The sequence below is a fragment of the Copidosoma floridanum genome, unplaced genomic scaffold, assembly GCF_036245765.1.
Source record: "Copidosoma floridanum isolate Cflo_tuat_1 unplaced genomic scaffold, Cflo_Japanese_pri ptg000009l, whole genome shotgun sequence".
NCBI lineage: Eukaryota > Metazoa > Arthropoda > Insecta > Hymenoptera > Encyrtidae > Copidosoma > Copidosoma floridanum.
The window spans coordinates 858,956-879,435 of record NW_028321886.1 but is presented as its reverse complement, the minus strand read 5'-3'; the positions used below and the strand labels follow the sequence as shown (position 1 = coordinate 879,435).

Sequence of the window (20,480 nt, the reverse complement as noted above, 5' to 3'; positions counted from 1 at the left end):
GCCTGTGATTTTTTTACGCGTTGAAATTTTTACATTTACATAAATACTTTTGAAATGTTTTAAATAAGATTTAATGGAAATTTTTTTAATTCATTGCGTCAGTTTTTATAAATCATAACTCATTCCATGCGACACGAAGCAAAACTTTTCTTAGCAATTGTCAGTTTTTTAGTTAATATATATCGGAGTAAAGTAATACAATTTTTTTAGAAATCTGAAAAATGTTTATTATGCTGAAAATAAAATTGAAAAATTATCAAGACACATCAGGAATTTTTTTTTATTATAGCGTAAAGTATACATGTGAATAAATGTAAATAAAAATAACCACTTGTTAAAAGAAAAACTTAAATATTTAAATACGTTTATTTTTTTTGCTATTTCAAAATTTACATAGATTTTATGACTGATGGAACCGGCATAATCTACTCAAAAAGCATGTATAGTAGTTCCAAAGAGAAAAAAATTAAAATTGATCAATTACAGCTAATGAAATTTACTTTTTCCCTGCCTTGTTTGATGGAGCTGGTAGTCTGTATTTTTCCATCTCTATAAAGGCGTCAGCAAAGGAATCAACATGATAACAGAAGTACTCTGGATTTTTGTATTCCGCGTCTTTTTTAGCTCCACGAAAACCAACAGCTGCAACATAAACGTGAAAAAGTTTGTTTGTAATGATTTATTTCTCTAAAAAAAGAAAAAACATTAAAATCAAAGTTATTCATCGACCTTTCAGATTCATATCTTCCAAGTCAATGCAACCAAACGATAAATATACATGTTTGTAGAAAAAAATGTTATTGTCATAATTGTTGATACTCACGATAATCTGGGACATCAACAACAGCACCACTCAATCCTGGCACATTAGGAATACACTGCTGGTTTGTCTGAGACGAACTATTTTTGCCAGACTTGTCTGAGGTATAGCCTTTGTTGAACACAATAATTGTTCTCTGCAAACAAAATAATAAATTAAACAACGATGGTCACCTCTCAAACACAACAAAGTAAGTATAGGTATACATGTAGAGGTTAATCAAGTTTGTGAGTGAACACAGAGAAGCATAAAAGAACAACACGATTTTAAACGTAATAATTACCTTTGGGACAAGTCGCGCACCAAGAGTTCGGAGCATTTTCGTATGTACAAATAATTCCCCGAAGGGAAATCAGATCAGCAACACTATTGTTTGCAAAAAATTTCTTGTAATAGCTGCAGACACTAACCAGCAGACGACAACACTTTGCACACTACAGCTCCTGTCAACTGTGAATGACCATCAGAACCATCGTGATTGGATGAGCCGTCCAAAGGCCAAAGTTCATTGGCCAAGATTACATAACACGCTCTCACAGCTGATTGTCGTCGTCTTCGTCGGAGGACGTCGGCTGCAGCAGCTCTCGGAGCTCTGCTTATTTTTTCGATAATTCGCTTTTTATTGTGAAGAGGTAATCGTTACAAAAAGGAAAAAGTATCCTTAAATTTGGACTTTGATTAAAGCAGATTGTGTGGTTTGATTTGTGGGTGATTGGTGCTTTTCAATTTTATCGAGTACCCATTTGTGTTTGTGCGTGATTGTAAACAAAGTTTCTGGAAAACTGGGCAGATACAATTTGAAATACCGTCATTCGTTTTTAATACTTTGGTTTTCTCTCAAGCTTGTTTTTCTGTTGATTCGAAATTTTTACGCAGATTTTTTGATTGTGAACGAATCGTCATTCGTAATTAACCTCCAAACTTTGCACAACTACTCTTGTAATACTTGTTTGATAAATTTCAGAAGGAGCCATGGGTGTTTTACTGAACTTACTGGAAAATTACCAGTACTACAATGCACCAGAAGGACAGGATCCCCTTGGCAAGATTGTGGGATTCGGCAAATGGGGCTTCACATCTGGTGCTATGGCGGGTCTCTTTGATGCCGTTCTTATATCGAAATGTCAAAATGCATCACAGTTTTTCAACACTGCTGGATTCTGGGTGGTACCTATGACTGGAATGTGCGTGACATTCTCTTCTGTTACCTATGTAATGAATAAAGTCAGAGGTGTGGACGACCACATAAACTACGTTGCTGGAAGTAAGATATTCAACCATTTACTTTTCACACATTTTATTAACCAATTTTACACACATAATTCCTTTGTATTTTTTTTCTTTTACACTAAAGTAAGACCTATACCAATCCTAATACACCAAGTATGTATTGTTACAGACTAACATGTATTTTCTCAACTTCTTAAACAACAATTTTATTTGGGTATTACTAAAAATATTTAGTAATAGATGTACCTTATGCTTTTGAAATGATTTTTTAGCATGGTCAGCTGGTTATGTATTTCATTGCTGGTGCAAAGACCCTAAGCTGTCTGTAGGACTTACTCTTTTGGCCACAGTTGCTGCGTTTATCAAAAAAGACATTGAGCATTATGGCAGGCAAAAAGTATTAGAACTTAAACATGACCAGAGATGGATGCTCGAGTTTAGAAATCTTCCAGGCAGAACGTGGCTCTCTCCTCCCAGGTTCAAGCACAATAAGGAGGATTACTGGACAAACTTCTGAATTCTCTTGTTGCTTGTTTCTAAATTTCATAAGCTACTTGATTAGTGTATCGGTTTCATTGAAGAAATTAAATAAACACGTTAGATTAAATCGATCATCTTTTTATTTTACTTAATAGCTTTACCTTTAAAATACCAAGCTTATATTACTATATATACACAGTGCAGATGATTATATGGGTTATAAAATATTTTTCTTCCAAAATAATCCTAAATTAAGTCAGTCCGCGTCTCATGTTAACGTTTCACCTTTTGTCACCTAAAAGAAAGTTTGAAAATCAATATTGACCAACAACTTTACCTGAAAAATAATATGTAAGCAAATACTTACACAAGCCTCCAAATATTCAATCTTGCGCTCCAGCGTCGTTAGTTTTTCATTCAAAACAGCCAGACGAGATCTGCACGACATGTCTTGAGGCACAATAAAAATAAAGGTATACGATCAACAACAATGACTCCGATAACAATGTCAACCTAACCCATTTTTTTTGACACTTTTGAGAAAACTCACCAAAGGAATTGAGAAAATCCGTAATCTTTTTAATACTGCCGGTTATGACCTCAATGTACTCACGATTCGCCCAATCCTGTTGGATCTGCTTCTGGATGGCTTCTCTGTGATTCGACATAATAATCTTGTATTTATTAAATAAATTAAAGTTTTTTTTTTGTTTTTTCTCTGTTCTACATATGAATATCGCACAAGCAGAAGACTATAATTTTACATGCACACTGCACAGTTGCACACACACTGGCCCAAGGCCCAAGGTAGTCTTCGCTTGTATATATTTCAATCAACGCCATCTAGTGTGCGATTTTTCTCATGGCTCAGAAACCCTACTGACGTTTTTCAATTTCGTATGACGAGGAAAAGCACATCTCAGATTTTGACTTTTGAAATTAGATGGAGAAATCTGAGTTGAGCTTTTCTTCGGCCACCGACAAACATTGATATTCGACGGCCCACACACCAAATTTTTTTTGCCTACCAGTAGACCAGTCGGTATGAGGATGCTTTGTAGGGCGCGCATGCCGGCCACGGGTGTTTTCCGCAATCGTCACCACTGTCACCAGCAAGTAATTGAAGGTTGCGCTCTACGCTACCATCAGGTCGGTAAGTCAACTACCTTGAATTAACTGGCGCTCTGTTCCGTAATCTGGCCAGTAAAAATAGCAGACGACAGTCAACAGCGATGAAATCTTCACTTTTTTCACGACTTTCACATCGTCTGCTGTTTTAACTGCAGTTTAACTGCAGATTACGGAACATATATATATATAGCTAAAGCGCCAGTTTAATTCAAGGTAGAGTTGACTTGTAAGATGTACGTGAAGTTATGTGTAGTAATTAATTAAAGTAATTACTACTAAGTAATGCCATATGGTCGATTTTATTAAACCATATGAATATCTCTATTTTTAGAGGTCGACTTTTGAGTAAAAAATAGATTGTAAACTTGCCGCAAACAGAACAAACCACGTCAACTTTTTATTATCTATCTATAAAATTAGTTGCGGCTGGTTTATAATTATCAAAGTGACTTTGCTGTAAATAGCAATAGTTTTTTGGATCAGCGCCATCTAGCGGTCTTTATTTTTTGGTCAAAAGTGGCTCCTAAAATTCTCAATCAGAGCATTCAGGATTAGAGCCATTTAGTCAATTATAAACCAGCCGCAACTCATGATGAAGCTATAGAATAAAAAAATAACAATACATGTGTTTTAGGCGGCAAGTTAACAATCTATTTTCTACCAAAAAATTGACCTCCTATGTGTTTGTACTTTTGAAAATAAATTTTTAAGCATAAGATGGATTGTTAACTTGCCGCCAAAAACACATGTATCGTTATTTTTTCATTTTATAGCTTCAACACGAGTTGCGGCTGGTTTATAATTGACTAAATCGCTCTAATCCTGAATGCTCTGATTGAGAATTTTAGGAGCCACTTTTGGCCAAAAAATAAAGACCGCTAGATGGCGCTGATCCAATAACTATTGCTATTTACAGCAAAGTCACTTAAATAATTATAAACCAGCCGCAAATAATTTTGTTAATAGATAATAGATAGTTGACATTTTTTATGCTACTTGCGGCAAGTTTACAATATGTCTTTTACCTGTAAATGGACCCTGAAACGTATAAATATTCCACTTATCTTATACAGCTCATAAAATCTACCATATTTACAAAATTACAATACTCTTGACCTTTTATCATTAACTCGCGGAAGCACAGCCCTTGAACTTTCTAGTTTAAATAAACAGCTAACTTATATAATATGTACATACCAAGATTTGTGTTACAGAAATCTTGAACAATGATTAAATAGATACGTAAAGTAATAAGTCCAAAAGAGACAACTAAAGAAAAAAAGTTTAAAAAAGAAGTTCAGGTACACAGGAAGAGTCTCCTAAAAATGGAGCATTGGATCTCACTCAATTTAAATTACTTTACAATTTATCTTTTACCTAAAAATCGACCTCCAAAACCATGAATATTCTACTTCTCTTATATGGCTCATAAAATCGACAATATTTACAAAATTACAATACTCTTGACCTTTTACCATTAACTAATGAATGAACAACCCTTCAACTTTAGATTTTCAATAAACAGTTAACTTATATAATATGTACATAGCAAAATTTGTGTTACAGAAATTGTAAATCACGATCAAATATACACGTAAATTAATCAGTCGAAAAGAGACAACTGAAGAAAAAAGGTCTTAAAAAGAAGCAGCCACACGAAGAGTCTCCTAGGAATGGAGCATCGGATCTCACTAATTGAAAAATACATTTATTACAGAGATGTAAACTTTAAGTGTTATAAGTAAACAAAGAACCCAACCTTCTCTGATCAAGTGAGATCCAATGCTCCATTTATATGAGACTTTTCGTGTGACTGTGCTTCTTTTTCAGGCCTTTTTTCTTCGGTTGTCTCTTTAATGGCCTGATTAATTTGTGCTTCCGCGAGTTAATGATAAAAGGTCTAAAGTATTTTAATTTTGTAAATATGGTAGATTTTATGAGCTGTATAAGATAAGTGGAATATTTATACGTTTCAGGGTCCATTTACAGGTAAAAGACATATTGTAAACTTGCCGCAAGTAGCATCAAAAATGTCAACTATCTATTATCTATTAACAAGATTATTTGCGGCTGGTTTATAACTAATAAAGTGACTTTACTGTAAGTAGCATTAATTATTTTGGATCAGTGCCATCTAGCGGTCTTTATTTTTTGGCCAAAAGTGGCTCCTAAAATTCTCAATCAGAGCATTCAGGATTAGAGCCATTTAGTCAATTATAAACCAGCCGCAACTCGTGATGAAGCTATAAAATGAAAAAATAACGATACATGTATTTTTGGCGGCAAGTTAACAATCCATCTTATGCTTGAAAATTTATTTTCAAAAGTACAAACACATAGGAGGTCGATTTTTTGGTAGAAAATAGATTGTTAACTTGCCGCCTAAAACACATGTATTGTTATTTTTTTATTCTATAGCTTCATCATGAGTTGCGGCTGGTTTATAATTGACTAAATGGCTCTAATCCTGAATGCTCTGATTGAGAATTTTAGGAGCCACTTTTGGCCAAAAAATAAAGACCGCTAGATGGCGCTGATCCAAATAACTATTGCTATTTACAGCAAAGTCACTTTAATAATTATAAACCAGCCGCAACTCATCTTGTAGCTATAAAATACAAAAATAATCATACATGTGTTTTTGGCGGCAAGCTAACAATCTATTTTTTACTCGAAAATTTATCTTCAAAAGTATAAATTTACAGGAGGTCAATTATTTGATAGAAAATAAATTAGTGACTTGCCGCCAAAAACATACGTATGATTATTTTTTCATTTTATAGCTACAGGATAAGTTGCGGCTGGTTTATAATAAGCTAAATGTCTCTAAGCGCTAAAGCTCTCCTTGAGAATTCTAGGGCCACTTTTTGGTTCAAAAATCCGCAACGCTAGATGGCGCTGATCCAAAAAATTATTACTCTACTTATTACAGTAGAGCCATTTTATCAATTATAAACCAGCCGCAACTGATCGTGTAGATAGAAAATAAAAAGTTGACATTGTTTGTACTGTTTGTGGCAACTGTTCAATTATTTTTTTGCCCGAAAATTGACCTCCACAAAATCGACCATATCCGCACACCCTACAGGCGTTCTTTTGCTTTGACATGCAAGAGCAAAGGCCACCGATGAAGTCCGATCATACCCGAAGCAAAAAAAGTCCGTAGGGTGTCCGGGCCGTCGAATATAGCCAATGTTTGTCAGCGGACGAAGAAAAGCTCAACTCAGATTACTTTATTCCATTTTAAGGGGCAAGCTCTGAGTCGTGCTTTTCTTCGTCATCCGAAATAGAGAAACGTGTAAGTAAACGTAAATGTATTTTAAGAATATGCGAAAAATATTCAATGTTGAACTGAAAAGTTGAATTGATACTTATGATGAATGGATAAATCGCTTCGCATAGTAGCCGGTGCGTCATATTCTCAATTGAGAATTGTTTTTATTAATTAGCTAAATGTATCATGATAAAAACAGTAAAGATGGGTTGTTGATAAGACAATTTTCTCGTTCGAGTGTTTGTTGGTTATGTTAGTTGAGTTAAGTGTGTAAGAGATAAACAAATAGGCCAAGCAAAAAACAGCTGTTTTAAAAAATGTGGCGAGAGGGAGGCAAATTAATTAACAATAATTGAATGGAGGAACCCAGAGTTAATCAGTTTGCGTAACCATAGGTGCGCTCGTTCATTTGTACGTAAAGGTTTTATCTCATGATAGATGATTATTGTAGGATTAATATTTTTTATAATTCACATATTTTCATTATTCTTGGTTCTTACAATAATAATGTACATCGATTCAAAAGTTTGAATTGTATTTGTTGTTTTGCTTATTATCTAGTTGTTATCTAGTGTGTATCTTTTTAGCCTTAAAAAAGCTCCAAATGTCTATAGAAATAATTTTCTTTTGTGGTATTCATGCAAATAAATTTGTCAAAATGGTTTCAAAATTATTGTTACAGATAACTGCTGTTTTATTCACTTTACAAAACCTGTTCGAAATCCAGTGGATGTTATGATTTTGGGACGATGTTATGCTCAAACTATACGATTAGCATTTGACATATCTAAACAATGTGTTAACAATAGGGGAAAAAGCATAGCTTCCTTTGAATGCAATATTAAGTAAGTCGGACTTTTTGATATTGATGTCTCACCAAATGAGATTTACATTTTTTTTCTTGATAGAGTATCCTAAACACATTTTATGAAAATATAAATTTATGAATTCCATTGTATTTTATGAATTATCAATAATTTATCAAGTAGCAAGTCAGCTTCACAAATATTGACTCGATTGAGCAAAAAAATGGCTTCAACCTCTACCAGTGTTGAAAGCAGTGGACAGAATAAATTAGCTTTTGAAAAATCTCCTTACCTTCTTCAACATGCAACTAATCCTGTTGATTGGTACCCATGGGGCGACGAGGCCTTGGAAAAGGCAAAGAAAGAGGACAAAATCATATTTCTGTCAGTGGGCTATTCCACATGCCATTGGTGCCATGTGATGGAAAAAGAATCATTTGAAAATCCGGAAATAGCCAAAGTCATGAACAAATACTTTGTAAATATTAAAGTGGATAGAGAAGAAAGGCCCGACATTGACAGAGTGTACATGACGTTTGTACAAGTAAGAAAAATTTTCATGAATAATCAAAGACAATAAGGTTGTTTCTTTTTTAATAGTTGTCTATGGTAGTCAATTTCAGGACGTGGTGGTTGGCCCATGAGTGTCTTCTTGACACCAGATTTGATTCCAATCACAGGAGGAACGTATTTTCCACCAGATGATAAATATGGACAGCCAGGTTTCATGAGAATATTAAAAAGTCTTGCTTCAAAGGTGATTTTTTCATTCATTCATAAACATTTTAAGCCAATTCAAGTCACCTCAAGATGTATCTAACTGTAAATGAAATAAACGTACTTTACAGTGGTCTGAAAATAAGAAAGAGTTTATAGTATCTAGCTCTCAAATCATGAAAGCGCTCAAAACTGCAGTAGTTTCCAAACCTCAAAACGAAGTATATGCTCGTATTTTTAGTAAAATAATAATAATTATAAAAAAATTATTAAATTATTGAAAATTACTTTAAAGGATAGAGTAACATTCGATTGTGTCAACACCTGTGTCAAACAATTAATGCATGGATTCGAACCAAATTTTGGAGGATTTTCAAGCTCTCCTAAGTTTCCTCAGCCAGTTAATTTTAATTTGTTGTTCTCAATGTATGCAAGAAATCCAGAATCGGTACTTGGAAAAGAGTGTTTAAAAATGTCTATACATACTTTGACGAAAATGGCAAATGGTGGGATTCACGATCATGTTGGACAGGTTATTAATATTCTTTCTTCAACCATTTCTTATTTATTATATTTTCTTTTAAAATTTTCTTGTCAACGTAAACAGGGATTTGCCAGGTACTCTGTAGACGAAAAATGGCACGTTCCACATTTTGAGAAAATGTTGTATGATCAGGGACAACTCCTTAGATCATATTCAGAAGCTTACTTGGCAACGAAAAAACCATTCTTTGCAGAAATAACCAATGATATTGTCACTTACGTCGTTCGAGACTTGCGACACCCTGTAAGGACAATCGCCAACAACTATCGAAGCACTGATTATGAAAACATTAATATGTAATCATTGCAGGAGGGAGGATTCTATAGTGCAGAGGATGCAGATTCACTTCCAACACACGAGGCAAAGGAGAAGCAAGAAGGGGCCTTTTATGTTTGGGAGCACGGAGAAATCGAGTCCTTGCTGAACAACGAAACAATAAATGCTGAAGGTTTAACTCTTTGCGATGTATTTTGCTATCATTTCAATGTCCAGCCAGAAGGAAATGTCGGCAGACATCAGGTTTGTATGACGTAAGATACTGAAGTTCAGTGCTTTGTAATGTTTAATTTATTATTTACTAATTTTTTTTTTTTTTTTTTTTTTTTTTTTTTTTTTTTTTTTTTTTTTAAGGATCCTCACGGTGAATTAACGGGAAAAAACGTTTTGATAGTGTTTGGAAGCGTAGACAAAACTGCCGAGCACTTCAACCTGAGTTCCGAAGTTGTAAAATCTCTACTGCAAAAATCTTTGAATATATTATACAAAGAGCGAAAAAAGAGACCAAGACCTCACCTGGATGACAAAATGGTTACTGCCTGGAATGGTAGATCAATTCATAGTGCTGAAGTTAAAAAAAGTTTCGATCACTCAATTAGCTCACTGCTCGTATTTTTCTTCAGGTCTCATGATAAGCGGATTGTCACACGCAGCCTCAGCCCTGGACAATTCTCAGTACGTTGAATACGCCACGAGCACTGCCAAGTTTATCGAACGCTACCTCTTTGATCAAGAGAAGCAAGTGCTGTTGCGAAGCTGTTATCGCGGTGACAACAATCAAATTTCACAGACCAACACGCCGATTCACGGCTTCCAAGTGGACTATGCTTTCGTGATACGTGGCCTCCTCGACTTGTACAATGTCAGTTTTGACCCTCACTGGCTTGAGTTTGCTGAACAATTGCAGGATATTCAAGACAGCCTATTCTGGGACAGCACAGGTGGTGGCTACTACGCGACCGAGGACAATAACTCAGTCATTTTACGGCTGAAGGATGGTAAGAAAGTTAATCATTGGCTTAGCGCAATAAAGCTAAATTTCCGATATTTTTTACCTTTTAAAAAAATACTTTCCAATTAGATCAAGATGGTGCAGAGCCGTCGGGAAACTCAACGGCGTGTGGAAATCTCATCAGTTTAGCCTCGTACTTGGATCGTCCAGAGCTTGCAGAGAAGGCTAGCAATTTATTGAGTTTCATGCAAGGCATGTTGATGAAACTCCCCGTAGCGTGTCCAGAGCTGGCAGCCGCCTTTATACATCTACATGATTCTATTACTCAGGTAGAAGTTGATCACAGCTTTTTTTCATGTGGCCAAAGAGTAGTACAAAATATTCTGAAATAATATTTGCGTTTCAGATTTACATAGTTGGCAAAAAGGAGGCAGATGATACGAAAAAGCTATTGCGAGTAGTACAAGAGCAACTTATACCAGGACGTGTGATAATACTCGCCGACGACGAACAATCGGACAACATACTGTACCGCAAGAACAGCGTCATGGGCAAGATGAAGCAATTGAACGATCGAGCGACAGCCTACGTCTGTCATCACCACGTGTGCTCACTACCAGTTTCAGAGCCTGATCAGTTGCTGTTGCAGCTCGACAAGCGGAGACTCGATGCATTGAGTCAAAGCTAACGTGGTTGTACACTTGATGTGGTAAAATAAAATTTGATGGAGTAATTTTTTTTTCATTCTTATATATTATACGCTAGAGTTTCAGTGTATTATAAAACTAAAATCATGACTGATTAGAAAATATACAATGCTTTGTGGCTGTGAGTGAAATGGAAGGCAAAATTAATTGAAATTTATTCTCCTAGATATTTTCATGAAAAAAAAAAAATTTTTTTTTTTCACGCAATTATAAACAATAAATTTTGGTGTATGTGTATTTTTACAACACTGAAATTAAATTTTACAAATAATTTTATTTTATTTCTTTACGATTGTGCTGGTAACAAAATATATGTGACTTTTATCCTTAGCGTGAAGATACTTGTAGGACAGTTGAATTTTTTCCACACTACATACCGTATCAGATGTACTCATTTTTAACATTGTTTTTTATAATGGAACAATAAATGTAGAATTTTAAAGTAACCTCTATGCTGTATTCTGCCATTTACATCCCTTCAACATGAATTTATTTGATAACAATATCTTTCAGCACCAAATTTTTATTATTTGAAACGTACATGAATCGATGCAAGCAAGGTAACTCAATGGACTGAGTGGAAAGTAGTATATTACGTACGCAACTAGAACGCAAAATTGAGACTTTTTTCGCCCTCTGAATACTGTGGGTTATTTACTAAGTAGTATTGTAGATTATAATTCCGACACGCTGCAATTTTTAATGGTAAAGCGTGTACTTAACAAGGATCATGAAATTTAAATGCAACATATTTGAACTACTAAAAATATATACAGAACAAAAAATGTACTGGGTCACAGAGTGGTTACCCCCCCCCCCTTCGGTTAAGGACTAAACGTAAAAACTATGCATCGAACTTTACGATGAAGATGACATGATTTCCTTTTTAAATCTGTACCGGAGTCTCTGTACCAATCAGTTACTGTAATAAGTCAGCACTGTTTTCTTTTTTTTACGTAATTTTACAGTAAAAATTTCCGTATTTCCTTTATCCGTGAACGAAAAAGTCAAGTAAAGTGAAATCAAACGTATTTAGTCCTTATTGTCAGGAAAGAAAAAATATAAGGGAACCTTCTCATACGGACTGAAAGGCAAATGTACATGTATCGATAGCATTACCACTTTGAACATTTCAAATGAAAGTGTTGAAAACATCGGCTGTCACTCGAAGCTATATTTAGTTTACGAAAGACATACCAAGCTTTTTTTTCCCTGAAATTCTTGCAAGCTCGGCTCCAATTTCGACATCATTCATTCTAAAAAAAAGAACAAAAAAAAAAAAAAAAAAAAAAAAAAAATCGGAAGCCGCTACGGTGTGTAACAAGAGAAGTCACGTAGCTTATTCCATAAAAAGAAAACCCTCGTTTAGGTATATTTATACATCGCGTATATGCGAGGTTTTTTTGGCTTTTGGAAACAATGAAAAGGACTTTCCAAGGAATACCATGCGGTCGTTCTGTTTTTAGTACATATTTTTGGGAGCTTTTGTGGCACGTCTTATAATCAAGTCACACTATAATGAAAAAATGCTTGATCTATGACAGGCCTACTCCTCCGTCTCTTATATACAGCAGTGTCCCAGAGTATGGGGATTGAATTCTGACAGGTGAAAAATTACAGAAACATTTTTCTGGGCCCTCGAAACATTCGATCCACTGCATTCTTGGGCTGGAGAATGAATAGACGGAGTGTTTTCGTGTTTCATAATAATGTATAAATATGACAGCTTTTTTAGCTGGACGGTAAGGGGTGAGAGGTGAGTCAAGGGGCGATAGAAAAAAAGTCCAAGAACCAGTTTCAGACCACGTGTACAATATTTCTCATACTACAATATTGTCAAGTCGATGATTGTCGAGGACATTTGTTGATTTCATTTGTAAAAACCTTATCGATTGTAATATTTTACGTTTATATTCGTAAACGGCTATTTCGTCGTTGACTGTGTTTTCAATATTAACGTGAGATTAAAGTACCAGTAATTGAACACTCCTTTGGGAAAGTCTTGTTTTTCCAATTTTTATTGAATTTCTTCATCATGTAATAACTAAACAGTTGACCTAACAGTAAGTTTATTTATTACCCTATCCATGTGCATGAAATTAATAATAGTAGTTTTCGTCATTTGTGGCATCTCTTCTAGGATAATTACCTGAAAATAAATAAGTAAGATAGCACATTTAAAAAAAAATTTACATCAATTTATTATTATTAATTGAAATTTTTGTTTTAGTATCACGTAAAAATTTACAAGAAAGCCAAAGTTTTTCAAACATAAACAAGTAATAGTGAACAACTGAATTAATTACTGCTAGTCATGCTAAAAAATTATTCAACTCATTGGGGGTACACGCTTTCAAGGAAATTGAGATAAAAATAAAAAGTTGTTTTACTGAGTAGTATGTTACGTGAAGTGAAATAAAAAAATTAATTAAAAAATACCATAAACTGTATAAATAACACTTATAAGAAAAATATCAAAAATGCACGTTTAAAATACAAGTAAATTATGTTTTATAATGATAATTGCAATCTTACATTTATAATAGATAATTTATTTATTTGAGGTAACCATTATCATACTGGTTTATATAATTGATGGTACTTCTGTTAAAAATTTCAAAATTATAAAAATATCAGACCGATGTAGCTAATGTTCATATTTTTAAATAGTTTATTTGTTACAACTAACGTTCAGTTATTTATTGAAAAATATTGTGAGAAAGTTTTAAAAAAATGACATCAGAGATATTAGTACAAATCCTTCTTTCTCACATTATTTTTTACAGTTTTTTAATATGCTCCAATAAAAGCATGCAGCACAGCACACCTAAGTTTAATAATTTAGGATACAATTAACAGAAGTAACAAGTAATTATAAGGCTGGTATTTTTTTGTGACTCAGCATTTATACGGCGTTCTGTTCACGAACCTTGAGGTACTTCATCGTATACTGTTATTGGCACAAATACTGTTATAAGCATGATTGACTGATAAATCGATAAACATTTGTTTATTAAAATAAAGTAATTAGGTATAGGGAATCAACGAATGTTCCTCACCATTTTGAAACACTCCTTTACAGTCAGTCTCTTTTAGGACGCAACAAAGGTCAAACCGTCATCGGTGGAGCACAACTTACATCGACGAATTCATGTTATACCCAGCCCATCAACGTTTTTTACAATAAACATTCTCATTATTTGGAAACTTGGAAGGTGATCAAAACTACTTTTTACTTAAAAAAAAGAAAATGTAAGTATTCAAAATTTATCATTTTTTTTTCTTTAACTGAGGAGTTTATTTTTTTCAGCTAAAACCTCACGTTTACACGATGCTCGCTGAATCGATGTCAAAAAATAGTTCGAAAAAATTTGATGTTTCATTAACGAAACTATTTTATTTTTACAATAGAATACTTGGATCAACAACAATGAATTTCAACGAGATTTCATTGAGAAACAATATTTTTAAACGCTGGTCGTTTAGTTATTCGTATGTTGGTACGGTCTATAATATACTTTTATTAACACTTTTGATTATTGGGCAGTATTATTACTTAGAAAGTTACCAAAAGTTGCATAGAAAAGAAAGTTCTAACAAAATTTACGCAGTCATATATTTTTTACTACTTTTTGTGGCAGTCGATTTTATTTTGGCTCAAAACATATTTAAACAAAAAAAATTTATTAAAATTTTTACAAAACTTAACACAGTTAAAGAGTTAATTGGAAAATTGGAAAAAAATTCAAGCAACAAAAAATCGTTATTCAGAGAAATAAAACAAGTCTCTTTGATTTGTTTGAAATACTTTATTTTCATGCTTACAGCAGTTTATTACTTTTTGTATAAGGAAGATATTAGGTATACGAAATTATTTTTAGTACAAGTATTTCACAATATCACAACAGATGCAGTAGTGTTACAATATATTTTTTTTACAATACTGATTAAAGTGCTGTTTAAAATTATTGAGTCCCATTTAAAAAATGGCTTTGAAAAATCTATCAGCGTCGAAAGTGTTGATTTTTTTGGCTATACCAATGTACAAGAAAAATTTTTGACCATCTCAAAGTTACGGAGGATTAATATGTCATTAATTGAAATTTCCCAAACTACGTCTCATTTTTACTCTCTATCAATATTCCTATGCATCTCAGTATATTTCGCATCCCTTTTGCGTAATGGTTATCACATAATGAACATTGTGTTTGTTGAAAATAATACTAGTTTGACGTTTGAATTGTTACAATATTATCAATCTTTCTTTGACACCCTACTTATGGTTACATTATTGACCAAGTCTGCAAGCTTAACAATGAAACAGGTAATGCGTTACTTCATTATCAACTTCTGTTTGTAATACTAAAAATCTTTAAAAAATTACAGAGTAAAAGAATCAACGCCACATTGATCAAATGCTTATTGCAAAACAACGATATTAAGTACAAAAATATAATATATCAAGTAAGAATTTGATAATAATAATTTTTAAATAATCAAGAATAATCGAAATACAAAACATTTATTTTTAGCAATTGTTGTTTTCTCATCAATGCGGAAGCACAGATGTTAAATTTCAAGCTTTAACCGTATTTCCGTTGAAAGAATCTTTCCTCGTATCGGTCAGTATTTCTTCTCACGTTTCTAAAATTACACTGTAAAGTCAAAGCCAAGTGCTGTTTTATTTCGTTCAATGAATTCAAATTTTACTTCTTTGTGTTTTTCAGATGTTAAGTGTAATCGTGTCGTATTTGGTTATAATATACCAATTCGAGCACTCCAGTTAAAGCACATGAGTTAAAAACAGAGTGTGGTTTGAAATCAGACAGCTTAAGGTATATTGATCTGCTTAACCAAAAAACAACCGATTGGATCTAGTTCAGCACAGTAGAAAAGTATCTTCTAGTAATATTTAAAAAAATGTAAAATATTTCAGCACATTTTAATTTCAAATGGTAGTAGGTTTTTTGTGTGCTATGATTATGTTTATTTTTTACTTGTAAAATTTAAGTGGACCAATAAATTTTAAAATATAAAAATTTGCATTTATATTTTTTCACGTATTGGGATAAATTTATTGTACCTTTAAACTATAGATATTTATTTTCCCAAAAAATAAAAAAAACTTGTCATTTGCCTACCGAAAGTGTAGCGCAAGATGTTATTAATTAATTTTGTCGTTTTTATTAATCTATTATATCTTGTATGCTAAGGTTTTTTTGAAGTAAACAAAATTATGATTTAAGTTAAAATATTTTCAATAAAATATGGAAAATGTTTGAAATAAAAGCAGAGCAGCTTTTAGGCTATATGTAGGCTAAAATTTTAATTAAAAAAAAAGTTTTTCACAATACTTTATTATTTACTGGTTTAAAAATATCAAAGATAGATAAAAAAATTAGTAGCAGTTGTATACAAGATGTATAACATATTTCTTTAATAAATATTTGTAAATGTACTTATATCATCTTGGCAAGAATTTGACTTATTTTTTGTGCTCCCTCCATTATCTGTTAGGAAACATTATAAATTTAATTAATTTTTCTATTACCTATTTAAAACGTCTTTTAACTAATAGCTTTGTTTAATTTTTTTCAAACTAAATTTGTTCAAGGTCTCATACTGTTGATGGCTTGTCTTATCATACTTGCCTGTCTCTACTTAATTTTGTAGAAAATGAACTCTCGAATTAGAAGTCAAATATATACTGTGAATTCTTTAGCTGAATAGATCAACATTATAATTTAAAAGTGAAAAATAATAAAAGTTAAAAGAATAATATAAATAACGTGTTTGGTTATAAATGAAGAAGTAGTAAATGATTCTTCATCGTACGTATGACCAATCTTGTGTGTTCTAACGAAAAAGTTGTATGGTGATACCCACTGAACGAATCAGACATACGATGAAAAATTATTTTCCATCTTTTAGTTTATGAGCAAAACGAATTTTCATAGTTTTTAATATGTATCATTTGAATACAGTATGGTCATTTATTAAATTTAAAAATGAATACTTCAAAACCTTGTATCTATATTTGTATTGCATTGGGCATTCAAGGATAATTGACTTAACTGTAATATCGGCTAAAGTACAGCAAACATTGAAAATTGATTCAGTACGTAAAGTGTATAATATTTAATTTTAATATTATCAAAAATATAGTAATATACTACATGAAATTCTAAAGTAATTTTTTTTTATGAACAGGCTAGCATTAATATACTCTAAATTACAAATTGACTACTACGTAGTTGTGAGTAACATGGCTTTGAAACTGAGGATGCTCAAATTGGTACATTATAACCACATACAACGCAATTGCAGTTATCATCTGTAAAATAAAATGCAACGATATAACAAGTAATTCCATCAAAAATAATTTTCTTGCCTTCTGTAATTAGTTTTAGTTTTACAAGTAATGTAATTATAGAAGCTTTAAGAAAAATACTAACCAATACGAGAAAAGATTCGTTGATTGGAAAGACAGATAAAGCTTGAAATCTAATATCTGTACTTCCAGATTGATGGGAAAACAATAGAAGCTAGAACAAAATATTGTATACTTTGATTATTGTTGAATCAATCCAAATAATTTTTATCTTAATTGTTACTTATTTTATCTTACTTGATATATTATATCCTGATTTTTTACGTTGTTATTTTTTAATAAGCATTTCATCAATGTAAAGCTGATACTTTTACTCTGTCTATTTCAATTGAGCTTTATAAGACTTAGACATTAAAAAAAAGTAATTAAAATTAATTTATACATTACCTGTTTAATTGTTGAGCTTGTACACTTGGTTAACAGTGTTACCATAAGCAGGGTGTCAAAAATCGATAACAAATTTAATAACAATCTAGGTACTTGACTACTAAGATTTTGAAACATAATAATGTCAATTATAAAACGACTATAACGCAAAAGAGACGTAAAATAACTGAGATGCATAGGAATATTAATAGTGAGTAAAAATCAGATGTAGTTTGAGAAATTGTAATTAATGACATATTAACCCTCCGCAATTTATACATAATAAAAAAATTTTCTTGTACTTTCGTATAACATAACAAATCAATACTTTCCACGCCTATAGATTTTTCAAAATGGATTTTCAAATGAGACCTAATGATTTAAATAATACTTTAATTAGAGTTGCGAAAAAAACGTATTGCAAAACAATTGCATCTATTACGTTAACATGAATTTCTCTGAGTAATAAAATGATGGGGTGTTTTAAATCTTGATCATAAAAGAAATAATAAACTATGAAAGCCACAATGAAAATATACTTCAAATAGATAAACGAAATAAGATTTTTTTCTCTTAACATCCAATTTTTATTGTTCGAACTCTTGTCTAATTCTCCTATTGATTCTTTTACTGAATTAAGTTTTGTAAAAATTTGAATGACTTTTTTTTGTTGAAAAATGGTATGAATCAGTATTAAATTAACTGTTATAAAAAGTATGGTATAGTATATTTCTAAGTAAACTTTAGTGGTTAACTTATCAGAACTGTAAACTTCTGCATAGTTTTGTAGAAAAAAATATTGAGCAACGGCCAAAAATATTAATAAAAACACATTATAGGCTATACCAGCATAAGAATAAGTAAATATCCAACGATTAAAAATATTATTTTTCAATGAAATCTCGTTGAAATTCACTGTTGTAGATCCAAGCATTCTATTGTATAAGTAATATGACTTAATGAGTAAAAAATTAAATTTTTTCGTGTCATTTTTTGACATTGATTCAGCAAGCATTGTGCAAGTGAAAAGTTTCAGCTGAAAAAAGTTAGGTTTTTTAGTTAAAGAAAATTAATTTTTTTTTTTTTATACTTACACGTACAGTAATACAATATTTTATAATCAATAAAAATATTGTTTGTAACGAATAGAGGTAAACTAGAAAATAACAATTTTTTTTAGCAATGAAAGTCTAGTCTATTTAAAGTACAAAAGCCGACTAACAGTGGAAAGTAAATTAAAAAAATAACAAATATTTATTGATTTTAAAATTGATTTTATAAAATTCTTTATTAAGCAGATAAAACTACAATTACATTTAGCTTTCGTAGATAAAAGGTAAAAATGATAAGTTAAAAAATAACACATCAGTCTTGTCATTCCTTTTTATTTCTGTTAATTGTACACTAAATGGGGGTGGGTGTCTCTTTTTTTTTACTTTCATTATGCTACGCTGTAGCTTTTTACTAGATCACAAAGGGGGATAAAAACAAACCTTGGATATACAGTATTGGTATATTAAACGCCCTTCAGACATTTTGTAATACTTTCTTCTTTACAGTATGCGCACTACTCACCACTTACCACCACTGACACAAACATTATTTTTCTTTACGAGAAAGTACAATGAACATCTTTCTAGATTAATTGCTTTTTCTAACGCAGTAGGGCAAAAAGAGAACAACAAAAAAACCAATCCCGTTTTTGTCAAAGTTACACGCAGAGAAAGTTTCGAAGAAAATGCGCAAACAAAAAACAACAATGCGCGACCAGCCGGTTGACAGCAAAGGAGACCGAGTTGGAATATCACACGTGTCTGTAAGTCGAAAGAAAAAAAATCGGACGCACGTCCGAGGCGTAGAAAATAATCGTGCAAAGACACAAAGGAGAAAAAACAGAGATAATGTACTAGACGGAAAAGAGCACGGGATGACGTCGTCTTTTTTTTTTTTTTTACGCAGAAAGCATCAAGAAACAAAACAAAAAGAGAGCGAATGGTTGGGTTAGAAAAGGCGCTGCATGACAGCAGAAAAGATGTAGGTTTATATGTGCGCATGTGTTAGCAGCGGTTGTAATCGATGTGGAGATAGCGGTTTTCTGCTTCCCACTCTGCGCTAATCGTAAATTCTATTCTAAAGTCGGTCGGAAATAAATATCCCACCACCACACCTCCTGTGAACTGCTCTATAATATCCGTTTGGATGGCTGAAATGACTGGTATCTTGCGTGTATGAAATTTTACGCCCGAACGCGCCTGGCTTGTTTACCTTAGTTTGCCTCTGAGATAACGTTATTCTAACGTTTAAAAATTATTTTGGTACAAAACAGATCATCTGTTATTGCATATCCGAGGTAGTTGCTCGATTTCATGTTGACTGGTGGTAGCTACATTTACTCAGCTATTAGTATGTAAATGCCACGCAATTATTTTACTACCCGTATTGAACGAACTATTAAGTACGAAAATCAGATTAGTTCAGCCTCCTATAGTTAGAACACGAATTCATGTATTTATAAGATATTGAAATGAAAAAATACAGTTTTATCGGAAAAAAGTTTTTTCTCCCAAACCTCCACCCTGTGTCATACATAGATAGAACTCGGTAATAGATCACTCATTATCGGAATATCGTTTTTTATAAGATATTTATAACGAAAGCCACGATAAATTTAAACTTACATTTTTGTATCAGTATTGCACATCATGATTTACAGCTTGTCTGACCAAATACGGGTTGATCTACTGCGACGTAAAATAAAATAGAGTAACATGAAAAATTGCGACTTT

General features: G+C 32.3%; 4 protein-coding genes across 7 annotated transcripts; 2 read left to right on the top strand and 2 right to left on the bottom strand.

Annotated features, from left to right (window-relative positions):
* Nucleotides 1–347: 347 nt before the first annotated feature.
* NdufV3 (NADH:ubiquinone oxidoreductase subunit V3) lies at nucleotides 348–1,262 on the bottom strand. Its single transcript, XM_014358404.2, has 3 exons — nucleotides 1,104–1,262; nucleotides 824–956; nucleotides 348–642 (listed from the first exon to the last, which is right to left on the bottom strand). The coding sequence occupies exons 1-3, from the start codon at nucleotides 1,137–1,139 to the stop codon at nucleotides 497–499; spliced, it is 315 nt and encodes a 104-aa protein (XP_014213890.2). The 5' UTR covers nucleotides 1,140–1,262; the 3' UTR covers nucleotides 348–496.
* Nucleotides 1,263–1,348: 86 nt separating this feature from the next.
* On the top strand, nucleotides 1,349–2,661 carry LOC106643318 (NADH dehydrogenase (ubiquinone) B14.7 subunit). 2 transcript variants are annotated; one of them, XM_014358403.2, is made up of 3 exons: nucleotides 1,349–1,452; nucleotides 1,785–2,084; nucleotides 2,323–2,661. In XM_014358403.2, the coding sequence occupies exons 2-3, from the start codon at nucleotides 1,793–1,795 to the stop codon at nucleotides 2,565–2,567; spliced, it is 537 nt and encodes a 178-aa protein (XP_014213889.2). In that variant the 5' UTR covers nucleotides 1,349–1,452; nucleotides 1,785–1,792; the 3' UTR covers nucleotides 2,568–2,661. The 2 variants fall into 2 exon arrangements, with proteins under 2 accessions (XP_014213889.2, XP_089445459.1); XM_089589333.1 differs by having other exon boundaries at nucleotides 1,438–1,524.
* On the bottom strand, nucleotides 2,653–3,303 carry HSPC300 (hematopoietic stem/progenitor cell protein 300). Its single transcript, XM_089589335.1, has 3 exons — nucleotides 3,081–3,303; nucleotides 2,898–2,980; nucleotides 2,653–2,825 (listed from the first exon to the last, which is right to left on the bottom strand). The coding sequence occupies exons 1-3, from the start codon at nucleotides 3,196–3,198 to the stop codon at nucleotides 2,799–2,801; spliced, it is 228 nt and encodes a 75-aa protein (XP_089445461.1). The 5' UTR covers nucleotides 3,199–3,303; the 3' UTR covers nucleotides 2,653–2,798.
* Nucleotides 3,304–6,819: 3,516 nt separating this feature from the next.
* On the top strand, nucleotides 6,820–11,324 carry LOC106643300 (spermatogenesis-associated protein 20). Of its 3 annotated transcripts, none has more exons than XM_089589724.1 (12): nucleotides 6,820–6,959; nucleotides 7,618–7,780; nucleotides 7,922–8,285; nucleotides 8,355–8,498; nucleotides 8,590–8,679; nucleotides 8,754–8,990; nucleotides 9,066–9,245; nucleotides 9,312–9,521; nucleotides 9,633–9,825; nucleotides 9,902–10,276; nucleotides 10,360–10,559; nucleotides 10,637–11,324. In XM_089589724.1, exons 2-12 carry the CDS (start codon nucleotides 7,671–7,673, stop codon nucleotides 10,916–10,918), a joined length of 2,385 nt encoding a protein of 794 aa, XP_089445850.1. In that variant the 5' UTR covers nucleotides 6,820–6,959; nucleotides 7,618–7,670; the 3' UTR covers nucleotides 10,919–11,324. The 3 variants fall into 3 exon arrangements, with proteins under 3 accessions (XP_089445850.1, XP_089445851.1, XP_089445849.1); XM_089589725.1 differs by lacking the exon at nucleotides 6,820–6,959 and adding an exon at nucleotides 7,008–7,346 and having other exon boundaries at nucleotides 7,925–8,285; XM_089589723.1 differs by lacking the exon at nucleotides 6,820–6,959 and adding an exon at nucleotides 7,008–7,346.
* Nucleotides 11,325–20,480: the final 9,156 nt, after the last annotated feature.

What these genes read in the sequence shown, in the direction of transcription:
- NdufV3 (XM_014358404.2), bottom strand. Translation starts at nt 1,139, where the DNA reads ATGCTCCGAACTCTTGGTGCGCGACTTGTCCCAAAG. An exon ending in GTGCGCGACTTGTCCCAAAG is followed by an intron (nt 957 to 1,103) that starts GTAATTATTACG and finishes TTTTGTTTGCAG; the next exon opens with AGAACAATTATTGTGTTCAA. An exon ending in TGTTGATGTCCCAGATTATC is followed by an intron (nt 643 to 823) that starts GTGAGTATCAAC and finishes TTTATGTTGCAG; the next exon opens with CTGTTGGTTTTCGTGGAGCT.
- LOC106643318 (XM_014358403.2), top strand. Translation starts at nt 1,793, where the DNA reads ATGGGTGTTTTACTGAACTTACTGGAAAATTACCAGTACTACAATGCA. An exon ending in CATAAACTACGTTGCTGGAA is followed by an intron (nt 2,085 to 2,322) that starts GTAAGATATTCA and finishes ATGATTTTTTAG; the next exon opens with CATGGTCAGCTGGTTATGTA.
- HSPC300 (XM_089589335.1), bottom strand. Translation starts at nt 3,198, where the DNA reads ATGTCGAATCACAGAGAAGCCATCCAGAAGCAGATCCAACAGGATTGG. An exon ending in GGATTTTCTCAATTCCTTTG is followed by an intron (nt 2,981 to 3,080) that starts GTGAGTTTTCTC and finishes TTGTGCCTCAAG; the next exon opens with ACATGTCGTGCAGATCTCGT. An exon ending in TTGAATATTTGGAGGCTTGT is followed by an intron (nt 2,826 to 2,897) that starts GTAAGTATTTGC and finishes ACTTTCTTTTAG; the next exon opens with GTGACAAAAGGTGAAACGTT.
- LOC106643300 (XM_089589724.1), top strand. Translation starts at nt 7,671, where the DNA reads ATGATTTTGGGACGATGTTATGCTCAAACTATACGATTAGCATTTGAC. An exon ending in AATGGTTACTGCCTGGAATG is followed by an intron (nt 9,826 to 9,901) that starts GTAGATCAATTC and finishes ATTTTTCTTCAG; the next exon opens with GTCTCATGATAAGCGGATTG. An exon ending in CATTTTACGGCTGAAGGATG is followed by an intron (nt 10,277 to 10,359) that starts GTAAGAAAGTTA and finishes CTTTCCAATTAG; the next exon opens with ATCAAGATGGTGCAGAGCCG.